The 20,044-nt window shown below is 46.5% G+C and overlaps 1 protein-coding gene and 1 long non-coding RNA gene across 2 annotated transcripts in view; one reads left to right on the top strand and one right to left on the bottom strand.

The window, feature by feature from the left end:
* The first annotated feature begins 1,630 nt into the window (after window positions 1–1,630).
* Window positions 1,631–20,044, top strand: part of LOC113958319 — a 20,231-nt gene continuing 1,817 nt past the window's right edge. The window contains exons 1-5 of the long non-coding RNA XR_003531474.1: window positions 1,631–1,778; window positions 7,787–9,509; window positions 11,058–11,158; window positions 17,500–17,639; window positions 18,319–18,848. This is a non-coding gene — a long non-coding RNA (uncharacterized LOC113958319). The remainder of the gene's footprint in view (window positions 1,779–7,786; window positions 9,510–11,057; window positions 11,159–17,499; window positions 17,640–18,318; window positions 18,849–20,044) is intronic.
* The window catches only part of LOC113958317 (myosin-3-like), a 19,248-nt gene continuing 18,656 nt past the window's right edge, over window positions 19,453–20,044 (bottom strand). Inside the window, exon 30 of the mRNA XM_027666474.1 lies at window positions 19,453–19,491. Within this exon, the coding sequence (XP_027522275.1) occupies window positions 19,468–19,491 (24 nt within the window). The 3' untranslated portion in view covers window positions 19,453–19,467. The remainder of the gene's footprint in view (window positions 19,492–20,044) is intronic.

The following is a 20,044-nucleotide window of genomic DNA, read 5'->3' as shown; positions in this document are numbered from 1 at the left end:
TTATATCCTGTGCCTTGCTTTCTCTTCATACTCTGAGTATTTTAACATGAGATAAGTAGATATTTAATTTTACGTCAACTTAGAAAATAAGGGGCTTTCATGTAGTCTAGGTCTTCAAACACTCATTAATGACCTTTTCAGAACTATGGGTTTGGTGCTTTAAGAATACTGTGCCTGTAAGACAAGAGTGAATTTGTTAAGGAAGTTTCACTAAGACATCGCTATTAGGCAAATTCATTAAAAGGATGAACGGTGAAGTAAAACTACTGAAAAACTGTAGTGCAGGTGAACTACAATCTTGGAAAACATTGAATCTGTGGGACATTTACCTATTAAATGTAATGGTAATGCAAAGGTAGTGGGAAATTAATGAATGTTGCTAATGAAGTTGTCAACTGAAAAAGAAAAGAAGGGCAGGCTTTGTGGCCTTTTAATATTCTGCTACAATTTAATTTGCTGCACACATTTGTTGTCATTCACTACAACACCTAAATAATTTCAGCCCCAAAATTCTGACTTAGGTGAAATAAAATTCAAGAATTGAAATTGGAATTCCAGGACTGCGTTAAGATCCCAAGTAAATACCTACTGAAAAAATCCAGGAACAGGTGAGTTCTCAAATGTTAAAAACAAAAAAGAGGGTATTTCTTCAGATGATGTATTAAACGTGTAGGTACCTAAATTTAGCCAACTGCATTTGAAAATTCTCTAGCTACATTAGTAAAATTTATTCTATCTTTGTTCATTAGGTAATGAATATATTTTTTTGTCTGGAGTAAGAAAATGGGTAAGAGAGTTCTGGCACTTTACAAAGGTGGTTAGAAGGTGCATTTGCTCAGATGATTTATTAATTAATATATTCTTGGGCAGAATATAGGATTTTGCACTTTTTCCTGCTGTGCTTATCTGGTCCCATTCTCCTGCTGCCATAGCAAAGATGGGAAAGCAGCGCACCTTGATTTCTGTAAGGTTCAAGTAAGCAGAAGTGAAGAATGTCCCCATGGGCATTTTCTGGTCTATCATCAGTGTTCAGAGGCTTCAAACGCAGCCTTGGGCACCCCCCCTTTCTACTGCAATCCCACCAGGTTTGCACATAGGGTGAACCAGTGAGCCTGCCAGAAACCCCGTCCAAAGGGATCTGTCTCTGCCCTCTAAGAATCAGTAAATCAGGTTCTTACCTCCTGTGACACCAGATGGGTGGCTTGCAGGCTGGCAACTGGTCAGTACTGTAAAACAGAAATGGCAGTTCCCTCATTGCTGCTGCACAGAAATCCAGAGTAAAAACATGCAGATGCCTTGAGAGCAGGTTTATAATGGAGTCTCCTCCTGGACACGAACACTGGAAGCAGCAGGAATGTTGTGGCACATAAGGGCACCATCCCTTCCTGCCAGCCTGCAGACCCCCCTCACCTACCTTGGAGCTTTCCCTGGAGCCAGGGCAGACGTGTCGCAGGGACATTTTATACGATCTCGTCTGCAGATGCTACAGATGCCTCCTCTTTCTTCGGTCAAAACATTTTTGGCAAGCCTTCTTTGGTAAAGCATTGTCTGGCAAACTGAACTAAGGGCATAATTGTCATTTGACATGACTAGATATAATTAGAAAATTTTGATGTCTTACTGACTATATGAATACAGCTCCTATAAACAATCTCACAAGGGTGTTAGGGAGGGAATCCGGACTAGTCAAAGCACTTAGAGAACTTGGATTCAGGACTTATGGATTCTATTGCTGCCTTTCCCAACGACTCACTGCACAACCCAAGATGGATTTCTTGGTATGTCTGTCCCAGCTATCCCAGCTGTACAATAGATAAAACAAGATGTTAAAAGATAAATCACCATTATTAAAAACTTTTGGCAGTTTTGTTGGTAAAATTTTGAAAGCAGAGGTGCAGATGTAGAAGAGCTGAGCAGGATAACAGGCACAGCAGGATGGTCAGCCAAACACTGCAACAAGGAGAGGCTGGGTCCTACCTGGGCTTTTAAGCTGATGCCTCTGACAGAGACGTGAGGTAGCTTTGGGGATATCAGGAAGAGTGCGCACACACACACACACACACACACACACACACACACACACACGCAGAGGCATGTACATGCATGCCTCTTTGCAAATTGCAAATAAGTGGGAGATTCTCCAAGAAATGTTATTGTGAACCTTGTGAGGGATTATACCTCCTGAGACTTCTGATCTGCAGGTTAATGCCAGGGAGCAAGAGATACTCCCTGCTTTTGCCGAAAACTTCTTAGTTTTGTCTAGATATTCCCATGCCTGTAAACGTAGGAAGGGTAACTCTGATTTGGAATACCTTCCACAGGTTTTTTCCCTGCCTACAGCTGATAGAAGAATCCACTATTCACTCATGCCTATACAAATAATTGGACATATGCACAAACACATCATCTCAGCATGCAGTCCCAGATGCTCTCTATGCAATATATCCTCAGCCCAGCTCTTCCATTTCATCACAAATATCTTGCACACTTAGACATTTGAACAGTCCAAGACACCACAGTGATATCTTTACCAGACCACTGGGGGTGGCAGACATGCCTGTATAATGCTGATGGGGGGGGGAAGGGGATTTGCTGGTAGTGCTGGAGAGACACTGGTCTAGTTTCAGGAACAGGGCACAGTCACGTAAACTGTTTTAAATCCTGTCAGATTTAGGCTGAGGAACTTAATGCCTTCTTTGCCTTAGTCATCAACAAGAAGAGCCATTTTTCTCCGGGGAACCAGCCCCCTGAGCTGTTAGACAGGGATGGGGAGCAGAATGGACTCCCTGTGACCCAGGAGCAATTAGTGACCTGCTGAGCCACTTAGACACAAGTCCACAGAGCCAGATGAGATTCACCCGAGGGCACTGAGGGAGGTAGTAGAAGAGCTTGCCCAGCCACTCTCCATCATTTATCATCAGTCCTTGCTCACCAGAGAGGTCCCAGATGACTGGAGGTGCCAATGTGATGCCCATCCACAAGAAGTGTTGGAAGGAAGATCTGGGGAGCTCCAGGCCTCTCAGCCTCTCAGTGCTGGCAAAGGTTATGGAACAGATCATCTTGAGTGTTATCACGCAGCATGTACAGGATACATACACTACGGAGCCAGGCCCAGCCAGCACAGGTTTAGGAAAGGCAGATCCCGCCTGACCAATCTGATCTCCTTCTACGACCAAGTGACCTGCTGGGTGGGCGAGGGAAAGGCTGTGGATATGTTTACCTGGACTTCAGCAAAACCTTTGACACCATCTACCCCAGCATTCATCTGGAGAAACTGAGAGCCATGGCTTGGACAGGTGCATTTTCCCTGGGTTAAAAACACACTGATGGCCAGGCCCAGAGAGTGTCGGATGGAGTTATATCCAGTGGGGTTCCCCAGGGCTTAGTATTTGGCCAGTCCTGTTTAGTATCTTTACCAATGATCTGAATAAGTGGATCGAGGGCACCCTCGGGAGTTTTCTGATGGACACTAAGCTGGGTGGGAGTGTTGATCTGCTGGAGGGCAGGAAGACTCAGCAGAGGGGTCTGAACAGACTGGATCAAAGAGTCAAGGTCAATGGTGTGAAGTTCAATAAAGTCAAGTGCCAGGTCCTGCACTTTGGCCACAATAACCCCTCACAGCGCTCCAGGCTGGGGAAAGAAAGTCTGGAAAGTTGCTTAGCAGGAAAGGACCTGGGAAGTGCTAGTCAACAGCCACTGAACATAAGCCAACATGTGCCAGGTGGGCAAGAAGGCCAGTGTCATCCTGCCTATATCAAAAATACTGTGGCCAGCAGGAGCAGGGAAGTGACTGTGCTGGGCGCTGGTGAGGCCACAAGCTCGAGTGCTGCATCCAATTCTGGGCCCCTCACTGCAAGAAAGACATTGAGGGGCTGGAGCATGTCCAGGGAAGGGAATGGAGCTGGGGAAGGGTTTGGAGCACCAGGAGCAACTGAGAGAGCTGAGGGGTCTCAGCCTGGAGAAAAGGAGGCTTGGGAGGACCTTCTCACTCTCTGCAACTCCCTTATAGGAGGATGGAGTCAGGTAGGGGTCAGGCTCTGCTCCCAGGGAACAAGGGACAAGACAAGAGGAAATGGCCTCAAGCTGTGCCATTTAGATTTAGGGGAGGTTTAGGTTGGACCTCAGGAAGAATTTCTCCACTGATAGGGCTGTCAGGCATTGGAAGGGGCTGTCCAGGGAGGTGGTGGAGTCCCCATCCCTGGAGGTATACAAGAAACACTGGATCTGGCACTCAGTGCTCTGGTCTAGTTGACAAGATGGGGATTGGTCACAGGTTGGACTTGATGATCCAACAGAAAAGATCCTATGTTATTCTACATGGACAGTCCAGCTGAGAGTGCTGGGCTAGATCACCTGACTTTGTGGACTGAAAAATCTTTGCCTTCCCAGTGGCTAATGACAAAGCCAGTGTACTCAGAGAGCTCTTCTGGGTTTTTACTGTGGTGCTGTGCAGGATGTGGACCCATCCTTGTCACAGGAGTGCAGCACATGGCCAGGCAGCTCTGGGCAGGCTCTGGGCAGGCTGAGAGAAGGTCTGATTTGAACAGGAAGTGCTCTCTGAGTTGAGATGTCTCCGGATATTGACAATCACTCAGCAGTTCTTTGGAGATTGAATTTAGTGCCAGTAAGTCCCCATAAGCCATGCTAGAAACACAGGGTCTTTTTTTGAAACCAGTCCAAATCGCAGAAAAGGGATGTGAAACAGGACATGGCAATGAAGGAGATGCTTTAATCCAGATGGCTTTTGAATATCTCCAAAGATGGAGATTTCACAATAGCTCTGGGAAACCTGTGCCAGTGCTCAGTCACCCTCACAGGAAGAGTGTTTCCCAGTTTTCACAGGGAACCTTCTGTGTGTCAGATTATGCCCATTGCTTCTTGTCTTGTCACTGGGCACCACTGAAGAGTCTGATTTCATCCTCTGTGCACCTTCCCCTCAGGTATTTATATCCATGGATGAGATTCACCTGAGCCTTTTCCAGGCTGAATAGTCTCAGGCCTCTCAGCCTTTCCTTAGGAGAGAGATGCTCCAGTCACTCATTGATCTTACTGGCCCTTTGCTGGACCCTCTCCACTAGCTCTATATCTCTCTTATACTGGGAAGCCCAGCACTGGACACAACACTCCAGGTGTGCCCTCTGTACTGATCAAGGGTAAGGATCACCTCCCTCTATCTGCTGGCAACACTTCTGATGCAGCCAGGACACCGTTAACCTTCTTCACAGAAAGGACATGAACATGGCTTATGTTCAGCTTCGTGTCCCACAGGACCTCCAGATCCTTTTTTGTGAAGCTGCTTTCCGGGTGGTCAGCACCCATCATATACTGGTGCCTAGGGCTGTTCCTCTCCAGGTTCAGGGCTTTGCACTTGCTTTGCATTATTGGAGCCCAGATTGACCTCAGGCCTCACCAGTCCTCAGCTGCATACTATCCGTAACAGAGAAAGCATTTAATGTTAAATGGATTTCAGCAACTGTAGAATCACAAAGACTCAGGCCTTTACTGCTGTATTTACCTGTCTTGTGAACTGAGTTAACTAAATCATGTGTGGGTTTCCAGCTAAAGACTCTTTGTGACATTAAAGCGAAGCAACTCAAGTGCACAGATGCATCTATATTCCCCCAGTAACTCCACACTTTGCATACAAACAGAAAGAGATGCCTGTACGTTCAATAGAATATCCATGGAGACAAGAATATATATGCTGGTTTAGAGACCAAACCATTTGCCATTTACTTCAGAGACTTGGCCTTCACTGTCTCAAATATTGGACTATCCAGTTCATGAAACCAGTCTCTGTTTGATCCTTGGAGAAGAATCTCGATGTTAGGACTACAACCCAGCAGGACCCAGTTCTAACAGTGGTTCTGGCCCACTCTGACTGAAGCTGTTCTCAATATCATGCCACAACAGCTATGTGGAAATAGGCAGCCTGAGGGCTGAGGAACAGGAGCTTGTGACCCTATTCAGTAGGAGAACTAGCACTGTTATCTCAAAGGTGTGAATCTGGCAGCTTTCCTGTCACCAGAAAGAATCAGCACATTCCTTGGCACAAAGAAATGGCAGCTGTAAACCTAATCCACTGAAATGGGAAGGAACAGGTTCTCTGTCCCCAGAGTCAACAGGGAAGAAACTCTCTGCCAATCTGTTCTTCCTGGTCTGAGACTGCATCCCTTGATCTCTGACAGCCCAGGCACACTCTGGTTGCAGTCCCCTCCTCAGGAGGGAAGGCAGCCTTCTATTCAGAGGGATGCTACAGGATTCACACAGGGAAACTCAGGAAACTGAAGACAGTTGCATCCTACAAGGAAGATTTGGAATGCTGCCTGATTGCCCAGGGTATAGAGGGGCTGAAGGATATACTGTCCCACCTAACCCTGTATCAAATGTGGCAGGAGGTCCTACTTTGCCCGAGGGTTTCTGTGAGCATATGCAAATCCACAGTGTGACTATATATGCTGGCTGAAATTCAGAGACTATTGTTACTGTGGATCCCTAATGGGAATTTCTGTGCCCATCACAGGTATTGACTTATGTCTATGTTAGTATCTCTATATGAGTACCTCAGGACCAGTATAAATCCCAGCGTTAACATAATGTGATTATGGGTATGTTGGCTTTGCTTGGTGCCTTGGAGTGAAATCCCTGAAAGGTGTTTGGTATTAATCATTTGAGGATTGAAGGATTGCTGAAATCTAGCAAAATCCTCCAGAATGGTGCATATGGAAATGTAGCCATATGCGAAGAATAGTTTGCATACCAAGTTCAGCTAAAATTACACACTTTACATTAAATAGTACTGCCTCCCCCACTAGCAACATTTCTAGATGACACTGAGTGTGTTGCCCCCCTGTCTGTCAGTTGTACTTCAATGCAAAAACAATCTTGGTGCCACAGACCAGCTGGGGTGACGGGGTCTGATTGAATTTAGTGTTAAAATTCAGTGTTAAATAGTCCAGTGCCATTCAAATTGAATAGCAAGGCTATTCTAGCAACTCCTCTGGAAGAAACAGCATTAGACAAGCTCTTTCAGACAGTCATAAAAAGAAGATAAAATGTTAAAATATTTTCACTCGAAAGCTCTAAATTCAGATCCATTTCCTTTTTTCCTCATTTGCATTAACTAAATAAAACACAGAAAACAAGAATTTCTCCTTTGGTGTTTTCAGCTGATGTTTTAAAATATCTGTTTGAAGAAAATTAGAGCTAAAGCAATGGCAGATGTAAGAGCATGTGTTGTGAACACATAGTACATGAATGCTCAGTGAATGTTTAGACAAGAAAGACACAGGAATAAGTTTGTGGAGGCTGGAAGAGGAGGCAGGAGAAAGTGCAAAAAAAGTTGGGCAAATGACCCAGCATTCAGCGTTGTAGTGTAGGACATAAAGCTCACTAAACGAAAAGTGAAGTGTTTAGTCAGCTGTCATGAGCAACTCTGGAGGGCAGTCTAAGCTACTGAGCATCTGCTTTGGATTTGGTTTAATTTACACAGCTCCTCTCTCTCACTCAGGTATCGTTTATATGGCACTGGTATAGTGGTTTTTTGCAAAGAGACAGTCTCTAATCTGAAATGGATGATCTAGATTTCACTGTAGTTTAACTCTGTAGATCCCAAAAAGTTACATCAGGGAAAACTTTGCCATGTTTCTTATACCCAGGCACAGCAAGGAGAAATCTGTCCAGGAAGGAATCTGTTGAAAGAAGTGCAAGTGCCTCAATGCAAAAAAACATGCAATGTTTCCTGGGGACCATTAACTTTCTGTCAATCCTATTTCCATCTCTGCAGGCCTTGACTTCACTGGGACCAGAAGCAAATCACAGCACAGATAAAAGGGAAGCAGCAGGCTGAGAGCCATCTCTGGATACAGACTGTCCTGCACAGCAATGTGGTGTCGGGAAGGCACACATTCCCCTGGAGGAGAAAGGGTTCAGTCATGCTGAAAATAGATCCTTCTTGAGACAATTATCAGGCAGCTGCTCCCTTTCTGCCAGCCCTGGAGATGTGTATTTCCTTCTCCCCATCCCAGTGGTTGGCTGAGGGACAGGGGCAGTGAGAAGGCACTTTTAGGTAGGCAGCAGCCCGGCCGGAGAGGGGAAGGGGAAGTGCCTGCAGATGCTGTGTGTCAGCTGGTGGGAACCTCCATCTCCTGCCTGTTCAGAGTCATCAAGATCATGAACTGGAAAAACAAGAATGTGCCTATATGGCAGGAGGTTTTGCAGTAGGAAAAGGAATCTTTTCTTGGAGTCTGGTGATCCAAAATCTTTAACCACAGGAGCTACTCTCAAGCTCTCTGCTTTGTGCTCCCCTAACTAGGACAGAGGGCCCTCCAAGAGGAAGGATGTTGGTGGATATGAATATGAGTGCTCTCACTGCAAAGAGTCACAGAATCACAGAATATTCTGAGTGGGAAGGGACCTACAAGAATCACTGAATCCAGCTCTTAAGTGAATAGCCCATACGGGGATCAAACACAACCTTGGTATTATTAGCACCATGTTCTAACCAAAACCAGGGAGAATCGAGTACTGTGTGGTGCTAGAAGTGGGGCCAGTGGATTGTAGAAAGCTGTTCTCCCTTCTGCTTGACTCTGCTGAGTCCTCATCTGAAATGATTTGTCCAGTTTTAGGTTCCCCATTTCCAAAGGGAGGAGAACTAAAAGGTGAGAGTCCAGCAGGTGGCTGGCAAGATGAGCAAGGGACTGGAAAACTTATGCTGTGAAGAGAGTTCGAGAGTATGGTTAGTTTGAGGGGGAAAGGGCTAATGTACATGAGGGGCAGCTACAAAGACAATGTGCCAAACTTTTTTCCTGAACAGCAGACAATGTAACAAGGGGCAATAACCACAGATTGTTGCTTGAAAATCTCCACTTGGACACTAGGAAAATTCTCAGACATTAGGAAAATTCTCACCTAGATATTAGGAAAACTCTTGACTATTGAGTAATGAAGAAATGGCACAGGTTACCCATAGAGCTTCTGGAGTCTCTGTCTGAAAAGCTTGGCTCACCAAAGCCATGGCTAATTGGACCAACACCAGCAATAGATGTGCTTGAAGTGGGAGACTGAACTAAAGAGCTCCAAATGGTCTGTCACAACAGCAGCTCTGAGGCTTTAGTGTAGAGGTTTCCTCATCTATCCAAAGCGGACAATTGCTCAAAGCTAATCAGCAAAGGCATCTGCATCTTCACTTCTTGTGCTAAGAAAACAAAATTTCCCTGGGTCTTGAAAAACAGTATTTCTCAAGTGGACAACTGGGTATGAGTCTTTGATTCCACTGCTTTGTTGGAGACAGTTAATTTCATGCAACTTGCCAAAGCAAATCCCTCCAGAACACCAATTCCATAATATTGCTTCTTAAGTACATCATCTGGAAATATCCTCAGCAGCAGGAGGCTTTGGTTGCTTTCAGTCCTTGAAGAGCAGCATGACATGCAGGCAGAGTCTGAGAGCTGTGGAGCTCACTGGGGCAGCAAAATGCATCCCATCACATCAGCAAGGAGTTCCACCAGGTGAGGAGTGGCAGGGTAGGCAGAGTATAGGAGTGTCCTCTTGCTACCACAGGCTGGACACATTCACCGTGGTAATTGTATGCTGGTAAGCATTTCCTCAGCACACCACAGACAGGGCTTTAGGGATCTGGTACAAACATTTTTTCATTCTGAGACACCAAGTACCATTTGTCAGAAAATATGGGTATGATACAGTAAGCAGCAGCTAACATACCATCTGTGGGGCATTTCTGATCATAACATAACATTGAAGAACATAAGATTACATGATGTCCCTGCCCATGTCAGGGGGATTGGACTAGATGGGCTTTATAGGTCCCTTCGACCCAAACCCTTCTGTGATCTGTGTGATCCTGTGAATAGCAGACTCTCATACCCAAGACATTTGTCATCACCCCAATCTCCTCAGACACCCACCCTCTGCATGATGGTCCATCCGGGTGATGAAGTCTTCTAGAGCACAAACCATCTCAAGCTGGTGAAAAATGTCACGTGACTGAAACAAAATCCAAGTAATTTCCACACACGAAACTGTACTGAAAAGAATGTATTTGCTGTGCCCCTGAGAGACAGAAGAACAAGGACATTCCTATTATCTCTATATGAAGCCTAAGCCTTTGGCCTTCTCAGGTCTCAGTCACCTACTTATCCCCCCCACATGGAGCCTGTAATGCTCACGGGATACAGCAGACATCCCTTTCAACAGGGATCCCCTTGCGCACCCTGCTAGTGAGCCCTGGGAGGCTGGAGAGAGCTCAGAGCTGCTCAGTTCTGCTCCAGCAGGAAACCTCCTGCTGTGAGTCGATGTTCTGGAGAGCAGGCTCAGGTGCCTACACAGATTGCAGCGTCTCCTGTGCCTGGGGCCACTTCAGCTCCTCCTCAGGTGATTGGGGTCCCTGAGGGCCTGACCAGGAACTGAGAAGCGCTCAGGGCCATGGGAGGCATCAGGAATGTCTGCATGGATGTGCTGCTCCTCTGAGCACACATTACAGCTCAGGTGAAGGGAAATCAGCCCTGCATGTGGTAGGTCCCTACTGGTGAATACTCTGCCCTACTTAACTCAATCAACTTGCACAGTGACTGGTCTTCAGACCCTCATAAACCACAGTAGATATTCCATAACATAGAACTTATATACATCTGTTCATTGTTTACAGACAAATCAATGTTTGATGTGTTATCAACTACCTCTTAATGCTGTCACACAGGGGACAGGCTTGGTAACAGCAGCTGTGCTTGGACATGTTTCTGAGGGTGGGTTCCTCTCATTTAGAGTGACAGTGTATGACCTAATGTTGAGACACTCAAAGATTTTTGTTCATTTGCTGCACCTGTTATTTTCAGAGGAATTAGCATATATTCCCTCAAAATCTCCAGAGGAAGAACGTTCTGCCTCATCACTAGTACAAAAGAAATGGTTTGTACAGCAAACCACAAACACCAGTTTTGCTTTTTTTGCCAAAATACAGATGGGCATTATAGCACTAGGATGCTTCCTAATCAAAGACACTGATGCTGCTTCTCCCTTGTATTGCTCTCTGTTATCAGAAATAGCATATGAGGAAAGGGGTTTTTCAGCCATTTTGATCCAAGCATTGGGACGAGCCTGTTCGCAGAGAGAGAGCCAGAAAGTGACTGAGCTTGAACAGGTAAGTGTAGGAAGATCACTGACTTTTCAGGCTTGCAGCTGGTGGGATAGATGGGGAAAAGCTGTGGCTGTGATTTCTGGGAGCAGCTCTTTAGTACTGCTCACTGCTTGGATGCCTTCCCACAGTGGGGATCCTGCCTTGCAGAACTCTGGCATAGGCAAAGCCATTTTGCTGTGGCCATTATGTGATTATTATCTCCTGTTCACTGGATGCTTGGTGAAAATCCAATTTCACTTTGCCTGTACTATTTATAATATTATGTAAGAATGCTCTTCTCCCCACCTGGTTGTTCTTTTCCCAGCTTGACAACCCAGTAGTCCCATCAATTTTGTCCTCGCTCTCCGTACCCTTCCTAACTGCACAGGCCAAATCTGCAGACAGCAGGTGGTCTATGGGCCTGGTACAATGTTTTCTTGTTTGTTCTCAGTTGATCCTGACAGTTCCTGATACTTTTTTTGCCTTCTGTGGTCACCAGTGAGCACTGACCTGACATTTGGAGGCAACTATTCACTATTCTGGTAGCCTTCCTATCTCCTAATCCCGGTCCTCCTTTCAGAGACTATGGACAGAGAAGCAGAAGTTCTGTTTCGTGTGCAAAAAGGGTTTTTCTGACTGGTGATTGTACAGTCTGCCTCATAAGGACAACATCTTTCTCAGTGGCTTTCACCAAAATGACTGTGAATGAGACTCTAGAGCAGCACAGCCCAAGTAACAGAGCAGTGGAGAAACGTAAAGCAGCAAACTTTTATTTGGGGTGAGAACACTTCAGTGAGTGTCAGAGTTGTGCTGTTCCTCAGACTTCCTCATGTTCCCCGTAAACACCAGCAGAAGAGCTGGCCAAGGAGGTGACATTCAGCATGCCCTTTCTGTCACCCACAAAAGCAGCTGAGGAGATCCTGTTACAGAGCAGAGGAGTGAGGTGGGCAGGCTAAGACGCCTCTGGATAAGATAAAGAAAAAAGAGAGCAAGTGGCAAAAGGGGGAGGGAAGGAAAATCAGGATTAAGTGCATAATATTATCACTAGCAGCAACTGTATCCTAAAAAAGATAGCAATGAGGTGATATCTTCCTCGGCTGGCACTCATTTGTGACAGATGCACAAATCCCACTTCTGGGAAAATTTCAGTGCTGTAAATGGAAATAAATTTGTATGGAATTTCTATAAATCTGCTAACTTTAAAAATTAGACTTTTCAAGGTTAAGACAGCCCAGTGGTTAACCAGAGAATTTTCTGAGTGATGGAGTCACTGCAGTGAAGTTTCCAACAAGATACATAGCAGAATCTTCTAGTGACATTTTCTGAACTAACTTTTTGTGTGTTGCAGAAAAGTTCCTTTTGCATCCCTAGGAAATTTATCAACTGTCTCATTATTTTATGTTGGCAAACAGACTCCATTGGGGGTCAGGCTAAACATTCTCTTAATTGCTGTCTGCAGCCATCTGAAATGCCAAGGAAAGGATGCTGCTCCCTGAAGGGCAAATCAGTTGTGCAAAGCAGAACAGCCCCAGCAGAAGACAATGATGACAATGTGACACCAGATAGCCCAAAACTGGTGTGTTTGACATCTCAGTCAGGACTGTGGCCTGGGAAAATACGTGTTAAATCTTTCACAGCTCAAGATGTTCTGCCAACTTCAGCACTGCTTTGCTGAGAAACACAGGTGTATATTGTCTTGCAAATCAGTCCCTCAGGTCCCCCAAGTGCCTGCTGCTCCCTGACAAGTGTCTTCAGGTGAACAGTAGCTGTCATGGTGCCTCAAAGGGTCTTGCTGCAGACTCATGACATGACTCCCCGCTACTGTTTACCTCTCACATTGGCTAAGTTTGGGCATTCTCTGCCTGGGCTCTGATCCCAAAGTCTTCATATGTACTGGACTCTGTTTCCCCAGCAGTCCTGTGTTGGCATCAGAGCTGTGGTGCTGGCATTGGGGGGGAGGAGGATGGGGTTGCAGGGCCTGTAAGACCACAGCTGTGACACCCTACCAGCAGGGATCACATGGTCATAGGACAAGGGGGAATGGCTTCAAACTGAAAGAGATTAGATTTAGATTAGATCTTGCAAAGAAACTCTTCTCTGTGAGGCCCTGACACAGGTTGCGCAGAGAAGCTGTGGCTGCCCCATCCCTGGAAGTGTTCAAGGCCAGGTTGGATAGAGCTTGGAGCAACCTGGGCAAGTGGAAGGTGTCCCTGCCCATGGCAGGGGGTGGAACTAAATGATATTTAAGGGCCCTTTAAAATCAAACCACTGTGGAATTCTATGATTCCTCCTCTCCTGGGGGTCCTGACAGGAGTTTACAATGTGAACTGATGAATTTTCCTTTACCAACAAAGAGTTTCTGAAGAGGGATATTTTCAACCATTTTCTCTACTACTGCATTTAAGCTCTCTGGCTGTCCACGTGGAGCTATATGAGCCCATCAGCTGCATCTATTTAAAACAATTTTTCAGAGATGATCATTTATAGCCACTCTTTTCTCAAGACCTTTGCACAAGCCCTTATCAGGTGACAGGCAGCCTCGCTCCACAGAGTGTCAATGCAAAATGATCCCCATTCCCCATAAAGCAGTGAGGAATTCATCTTCCTTAAATCAGTGTCCTTCTTTGATCCTCATAATCCATCAGACTTCATGGTAGTTGCTGTCAGAGGTGATTTTTGTTCCTGCATGCATCCTCCCCCAGCTCGGAACAGTTCATTCGTTCCTTTCCCCATTACGTATCTTCCCCATCCTCCCAGGATGGGCAGGAGCAGCTCTCACTACTGAGAGACACTTGGCTTCTGCTCCCAACTCCTCCTCCACTTCAAGGTTGTTTGGGTTTTCTTTCTTGGATGATTCTTCATAAAACATGTGCCTAGGTGGTGGCCCCTGGCTAGGCTCACACAGAGTGACAATCCAGGTCCCTGTGGGATGGGCCACAGCAGCAGCTCAAAACTCAGGCCACTCTGCACCCCCCCATCCACTTACCCTCTGTCAGTGAGAACAGCAGCTTTTGGGGCTGCTGGACCCCAACTCAGGCTGTCTGGGGAGCAGGCTGGGGCAGCTGAGGTCTGGTCATGTTTTGGGGCTTCCAGACTCCAGCCAGGGACTCTCAGTAGTCCCTGAATTCTTCACCCTCTGGGAAGGTCTGTATTTTCACTCCCTCATCCCAGTACAACTTGTGTTCCCGGCTTGGGAAAATGTTGCCTGGGATGAGCTCTGCTCCGCTCAGCCCCATGTGCCACCTCAGTGGTAAGGAAACAACAGACCGCTTCCCTTTGCAGAATAAATACAGTAAATCATTTCTTCAAAACTAAAACTAAGCTCTATAAAGCACTGAAGAGATGGGATATGAGTTAGTCTTTTGCAGATTATCATTGTAGGGTTTACCAGATTTCCCTCAGATTTCTCCTGACCTTTCTTCCCCAAACCTGATGCTGAGTTGTCATTTCTTCCACCCCCACATCCTCTACCATCTTACACCTATTTCTTTTCCCCACACACATCCATCTTGCTTTCCTTCTCCCAGACACTCTCTGCACTCACCAGCATGGTTTCAACCCCCCCTCAGCACTGTGGTTACTTTTCCACACTCTCTCACCTAGCAGCTCACCACTTTTTTTTTCTGCAACAAGAGTCACAAAACATCAAGTTCAGCTGCCCACACATAATGCACTGGGGCCCAGCTCTATTGATCTCAATGTGTTCAACAGGCTGCTGCTCCTCCTCCACCTCGCTGAGAGAGGGGACAAGACTTTCTGCGATGTTGCCGTTCCTGGAGCAAGTTTGGAGCAAGCCCTGCCTTCCTCACCAGGGAAGGGATTCATAGGTTGGGGCCTCTTGCTGATTCGCAGAGCAAAAGATGGGCTTTCAGGAACTTTTGTGTTAATTTGTTAGTTTACAAGAGAGTGGATGCCCCCATGCACCACAACTGAGCCCAGCTGACTGCTGGAAGTACCTGGGCAGCTGTTGTGTTCCCTGTGGGACAGCACGTCCCAGGAGAGAGGGGAGAGCGCCCAGGTGCTGGGTTGGCACAGCACGGGCTCCAAAGGGGCCACTCTGGATTCAGACTCTGAGCAGGGAGAGCACGCTCGGGCCGCAGTCTGACATTTAACCTTTCAGCTGGGAATGGAGTTGTGCTGGAGCAAGTCTCCCTGGGGTAAGAATAGCATCTACTGTCTTGGGACACAGCACAGTTGTCCAGCTCCTCCACGGCAGTACACGGCACTGAGACACAGAAGGCAGCCTACCCTCCCAGGAATGTCTCAGGCACTATTAGTGGAAGTGAATCATGCCCACAGACAGGCACGACCCTGAACAGGAGTCTTAGGAGATCAGGGCTATTTTGGGCTTTTGACATTGAGGATGAAAGGAAACACATGATGGGCTGATCCTCCTGGCATGGGCAACCTCCAAAGCCCTCTGTAGCCTTGTCTCCTCCACTAGGAATGTCCCTTTGAGGGATGAGGGGTGATTTGGTGGGACCTAGGAGCCCGGGAGGTGGGGGCGGAGGGAGCTGTGAGTTTGAAGGGCGTGCAGGGCCACCTGTGCCCAGCCCTCAGTGCCACCAGCACATTGTGCTTACGGCAGGCCCTGTCGGAGGGTGTGCACCTGCCCCTGAGCTTAGGGCACACAGCTGACTGCTTTATTTTCATCCACATCCACGAGAGTTAGAGAGATACCAGAGGGGAAACACAAATCTTTTGCAGCCAGGAGGATATTTAACTCATTCCACCTGAAGCTCTCCATCTCTGGGTGGTTCTTCAGCATCAGGAATGTTTGAGAGGCCCCTTTTCCTCTTCCCAGCCATCACAAATTCCCTCCTCAACTTATTCCCATCCTTTTAACATCCTCTTTCTTTTTCTAGTATGAATTTCTTTCATTCCACTTTTTTATGTCTCATTTATTTGTTTCATTTTCATTGCTTTGTGAAAAGTTGCACATTAAGCTGTTTGGGGAATAATCCCCATTCTCCCTGAAGAGTTTTCCATCTGGATCAACAAGCCAATTTTGCCCCCACATTCAGCTGGAAACACAGCAGCAGTGTTAGCAGGCAGGAACAAGTGGTCAGGGGATTGACTGTGTGTTGGGCAGCTTATAAAGTTCTGCCACTAAATGCAATCCTACAGCCCTGAGGATTGATCTCACGGTAGCTCCTGGAAAAAGGATACTGGGTATGGTCCCAGCCTTCTAAGCCATTCCCAAGCACATCCAGCACTCCTGCACATGAAGACTCCATTGGTTCAGTTGGCAGACAAGAGACACAATTCCTTATCCATGGGCAAGTTATTTTTTCCAGCAGCCTAAAAAGTTAAACTGCCTCCTGCTACAACCCCCCCAGTCTGGTTTTGCCAGCACCTCTGTGCTCACTGGGCACCCCCTGTGTCTCTCAGAACACAATACAACACAGGCTGTGGGAGCTGTGCACAGTCCCCCCTTGGCTGCTCACTGAAAGATCAGACTGGTTATAAAGGCTTCCCCCCACCCCATTTGGTGCCATGTGATGTGGTTCAGGTTCCTGCAGAGCACCTTGCCAGGTGGAGACTCAGTCAGGGCCTTAGCACCTGGTCTCTGCTGTGGCAGGCTCTGGGATGGGTTGTGTGCTTCTCTGAGGGTCTCCAGCAGTGGAATGTTCACACTCGTGCTGCTCTGAACCATCAGCGCTGGCTAAACTCCCTCATAGTAACTCGAGTTGTGAAGGTTTGTGCCCGTGGCCAGGCATTTCTTCCAATTTTCTTATCATGCGTCATCGGTACAGTTCAAAGCACACCACAGGCTTCCCACAGAGCTGCACTGCTGCCAGCAGGCCCTGAGCCCAGATCTGCAGTCCTGCTCTCAGGATCCTCAACTCCAAACCAGCCAGACCCACACACATGGCATGTTATGCCAACGCAGGCACCATGGTTTACAATCAGCCTGGGGGCTCAAGGTGCAGGTGGGAGAGCCAGGCTCTGCCACTGCCATCCAGAGCCCACACGTTAACCCCTTTATGAAATGGGGGAGAGCTGCACTGCCAGCAGAAAGGAGCTGGTGTAGTGAGGGTAGGAATTATCCTGCTAAAGTCACATCCCTGTAGAGCCTTGCAGGGATTGCTGAGGCTGCTGTGCTCTGCACACTCTGCTTGAGCAGGTGGGGGAGGTCTCAGAGGCCCAGGGATGGTATAGCTGGGGCAAGAGCAAAAGAGCAAACTTAGTACCAAAAGCAGGACAGAAGGTTGGGATTACATGATAATGCCATGCTGATGCCTAGACACTCTGAAATGAGTAATGCCAGTCTGATTAGGGTTGCTAGACTTACCTATCAGTTAGTAATTTCCCACTGGTTTTGCATGGCTGCTCCTAAGAAAATTACAACTCTTTTTCTACAGGTTTATGAAGTAGATTATTGCACTGGGTAACCAGGCATTTGACATGGTGGAGTAGGATCAGTGACATGGCCTAAGAGCAAAGCAGGACTTGGGATTCCATCCTGAAGCACAGCACTGTGCCTTGAGCTGCTGAGAACAAGGTGCAGAAATTCCCCTGGGAAAGAGCTGCTTCCAGGCAACAGGAACTGAAACAGAAGTCATCCCATGGGAAAGAAAAAAAACAACACACCTAGATATGTCCCAGTGGGTGTGAAAACTAACATTCAATTCTGATTCCCCAAAATCACAAGCCCATAATAGTGGATGGAGGCCTGTCTTGAAAGGATCATGGTGTGGGGACAGTTTTTGGGGAAACTATGGCTAGACTGACTGATAAGGTTTATTAAAGTTCCAGATTTCTCAGACAAACCAAAGATCTTGCATCTTATCAATTCAGTATTTCATTAGGTTATTTTCTGGAAAGTAATAGGAGAAGTTGGGCCATTGCATAATAATCATTATCAAATGGTCTCAAGGAAATGTAAAAAAATCAATTGTAACTAGGGCATTAGTTCACAGATCTCTGGAAAACAAGGCAAGAGGGGAAATCAGTAACCCCAAACGCTGCTCAGCCTGGCAATAGGGTCATCCTGGCTCTTTGCCAATGAGCATGAGTGCACTGGGTGAAGAGGGATGAAAAAAATGTGTCTGACAGGGAGCCATGGTGAAACCTTCAAAGGTGTCATGGGAGGGACAGGTGTCTGCTGATTTTATTAACCTTTATTAACCTTTTTGTAGTTGAAAACTGAGAAAGATGTGACATCCATCACTCTTTTTCAGACAGGAGTGACAGAACATCTTGGATTTCTCCTCTCCCATCCTTGTTATTTGTCAGCAGAAGCAGGCCAGACTCCTTCCTGAGCACTGCCTGGCTGTGTCCTCGAGATAGATAAGGAGACCCATTTTGATATACCTTTCCTAGGCACACAGATGTGAAGCACTCACCTAGAACTTCACAACAGTGTCAGCATCCTATTTGACACAGTGCCTGGTGCTATGCACAAATTAATTCAACTTCTCAGAGCACTGGAATGTCTGCCCAAAGGTATCCCGTTCACTCTCCATCCCTTCCAGGGATGTCTTCTCAGCAGTCTGCTGGGTTTTCTCCCTACCTGAAATCCTGCAGTTTCAACTATGCCATACATTCACCACAAAGTAGCAGAACGCATCTTTGTCCTTGGGAAACACCAAGCAGAATTATGGTGCCCAGTGCCACTGGGGAGATGAGCTTCAGGCAGCTACTCAGACTTTGCTGCTGGCACTGCAGAGCATTTGATAACCATTTCCATGGGAACAAGCACATAAGACACGTAAGTTCAAGTCCTGCTCTGCTTGGAGCTGCAACACTTGGTAGGTCAGAAGTGGGCCAACTTTCTGACGGGTGGTTTGACTGTAAGGAGATTCTAAGCAGTCAGTTTGCAATGCACACAGATGGCTGTGGGCTCACAGGCTGCACCAGCCTCATTCTCCCATGCAGAAGTACAGCAGTGTAACTAGGCACGAGCACTGTAATTTTGCTCACGTTACGTGTTTGATATACCACATCTGTTTGTACAGTACTTTATTTTCAGCTTCATGTAACAAGGTCAGGATACCTGCTTCCAAACAGAAGGTGAGGAGGAAACCTGTCAAACATCTAGGTTTTAAATTCAGGATAAAATTGGTCAAACTGATCATGGCAGCAGTAAGACTTGAACACACAGTTTTGACTATGCTAAGCTTAGCAACAAAATGACTCTCATTTGAACATCCACATTTGGAGCATCTGAAGTTGCAGGTATCTATTTTATTGACACTGGTACAGCAGCAGTGACAGAAAATGTGTTCACAAACAAATAGAAGATTACTTCCTATGAGTGTAGCTCTAGCTACTGCAAATCCACAGCTGGAAAGATACTTTGTGGAAGTTCTGGTTATCCCAGAGGAAGCTCATTTTTCAGTTCCTAACACCACCTGGAAAGGAGAGGCTTTGTTCAGTCTACACATGTCCAGATGAGTCTTTTGATCCCTGAAATCATCCATCCCAATGCACCATCCAGGTAGGATGTGCAAGTGGAAACTAGACCAAGGCAGTGATGTCTGTAACACATCACCACACATCATGCTGTTGGACTGATGGGTTCAAATGCACAAACATCTGTTGGCTTTCCTGAAGTGCTACTTTCATGCTGCATTGCTTAAACAACCCCCACCCTCTGGGATAAGGAGTACACCAGCATTTCCAAAAGTGAGTGTATAGCTTGGAAGGGCTTAAAAGATTTAGGCATCACAATGATTAATTTTTAGGCCTACCAGAACTTGTGCCACGAACTTATGCTCAGTATATACTGCACAGTATCAGGTAACTCAAAGGAGGATCTAAACCTGCAGCAGATTGCAGAGAGTGGCCCATAGTCAGTCTGCTCAATCTGCCTTTACCTAAGCATATCCAATAGGAGATACTTGAAATCTTGCCACTGTCTGGGCTTCCAATTCAATTAGAGATTGAACATTCCCTTTATAAAGT

Source organism: Corapipo altera, unplaced genomic scaffold (assembly GCF_003945725.1).
Source record: "Corapipo altera isolate COAL_440 unplaced genomic scaffold, ASM394572v1 103, whole genome shotgun sequence".
Taxonomy (NCBI): domain Eukaryota; kingdom Metazoa; phylum Chordata; class Aves; order Passeriformes; family Pipridae; genus Corapipo; species Corapipo altera.
This window is presented reverse-complemented; position numbering and strand designations above follow the sequence as displayed.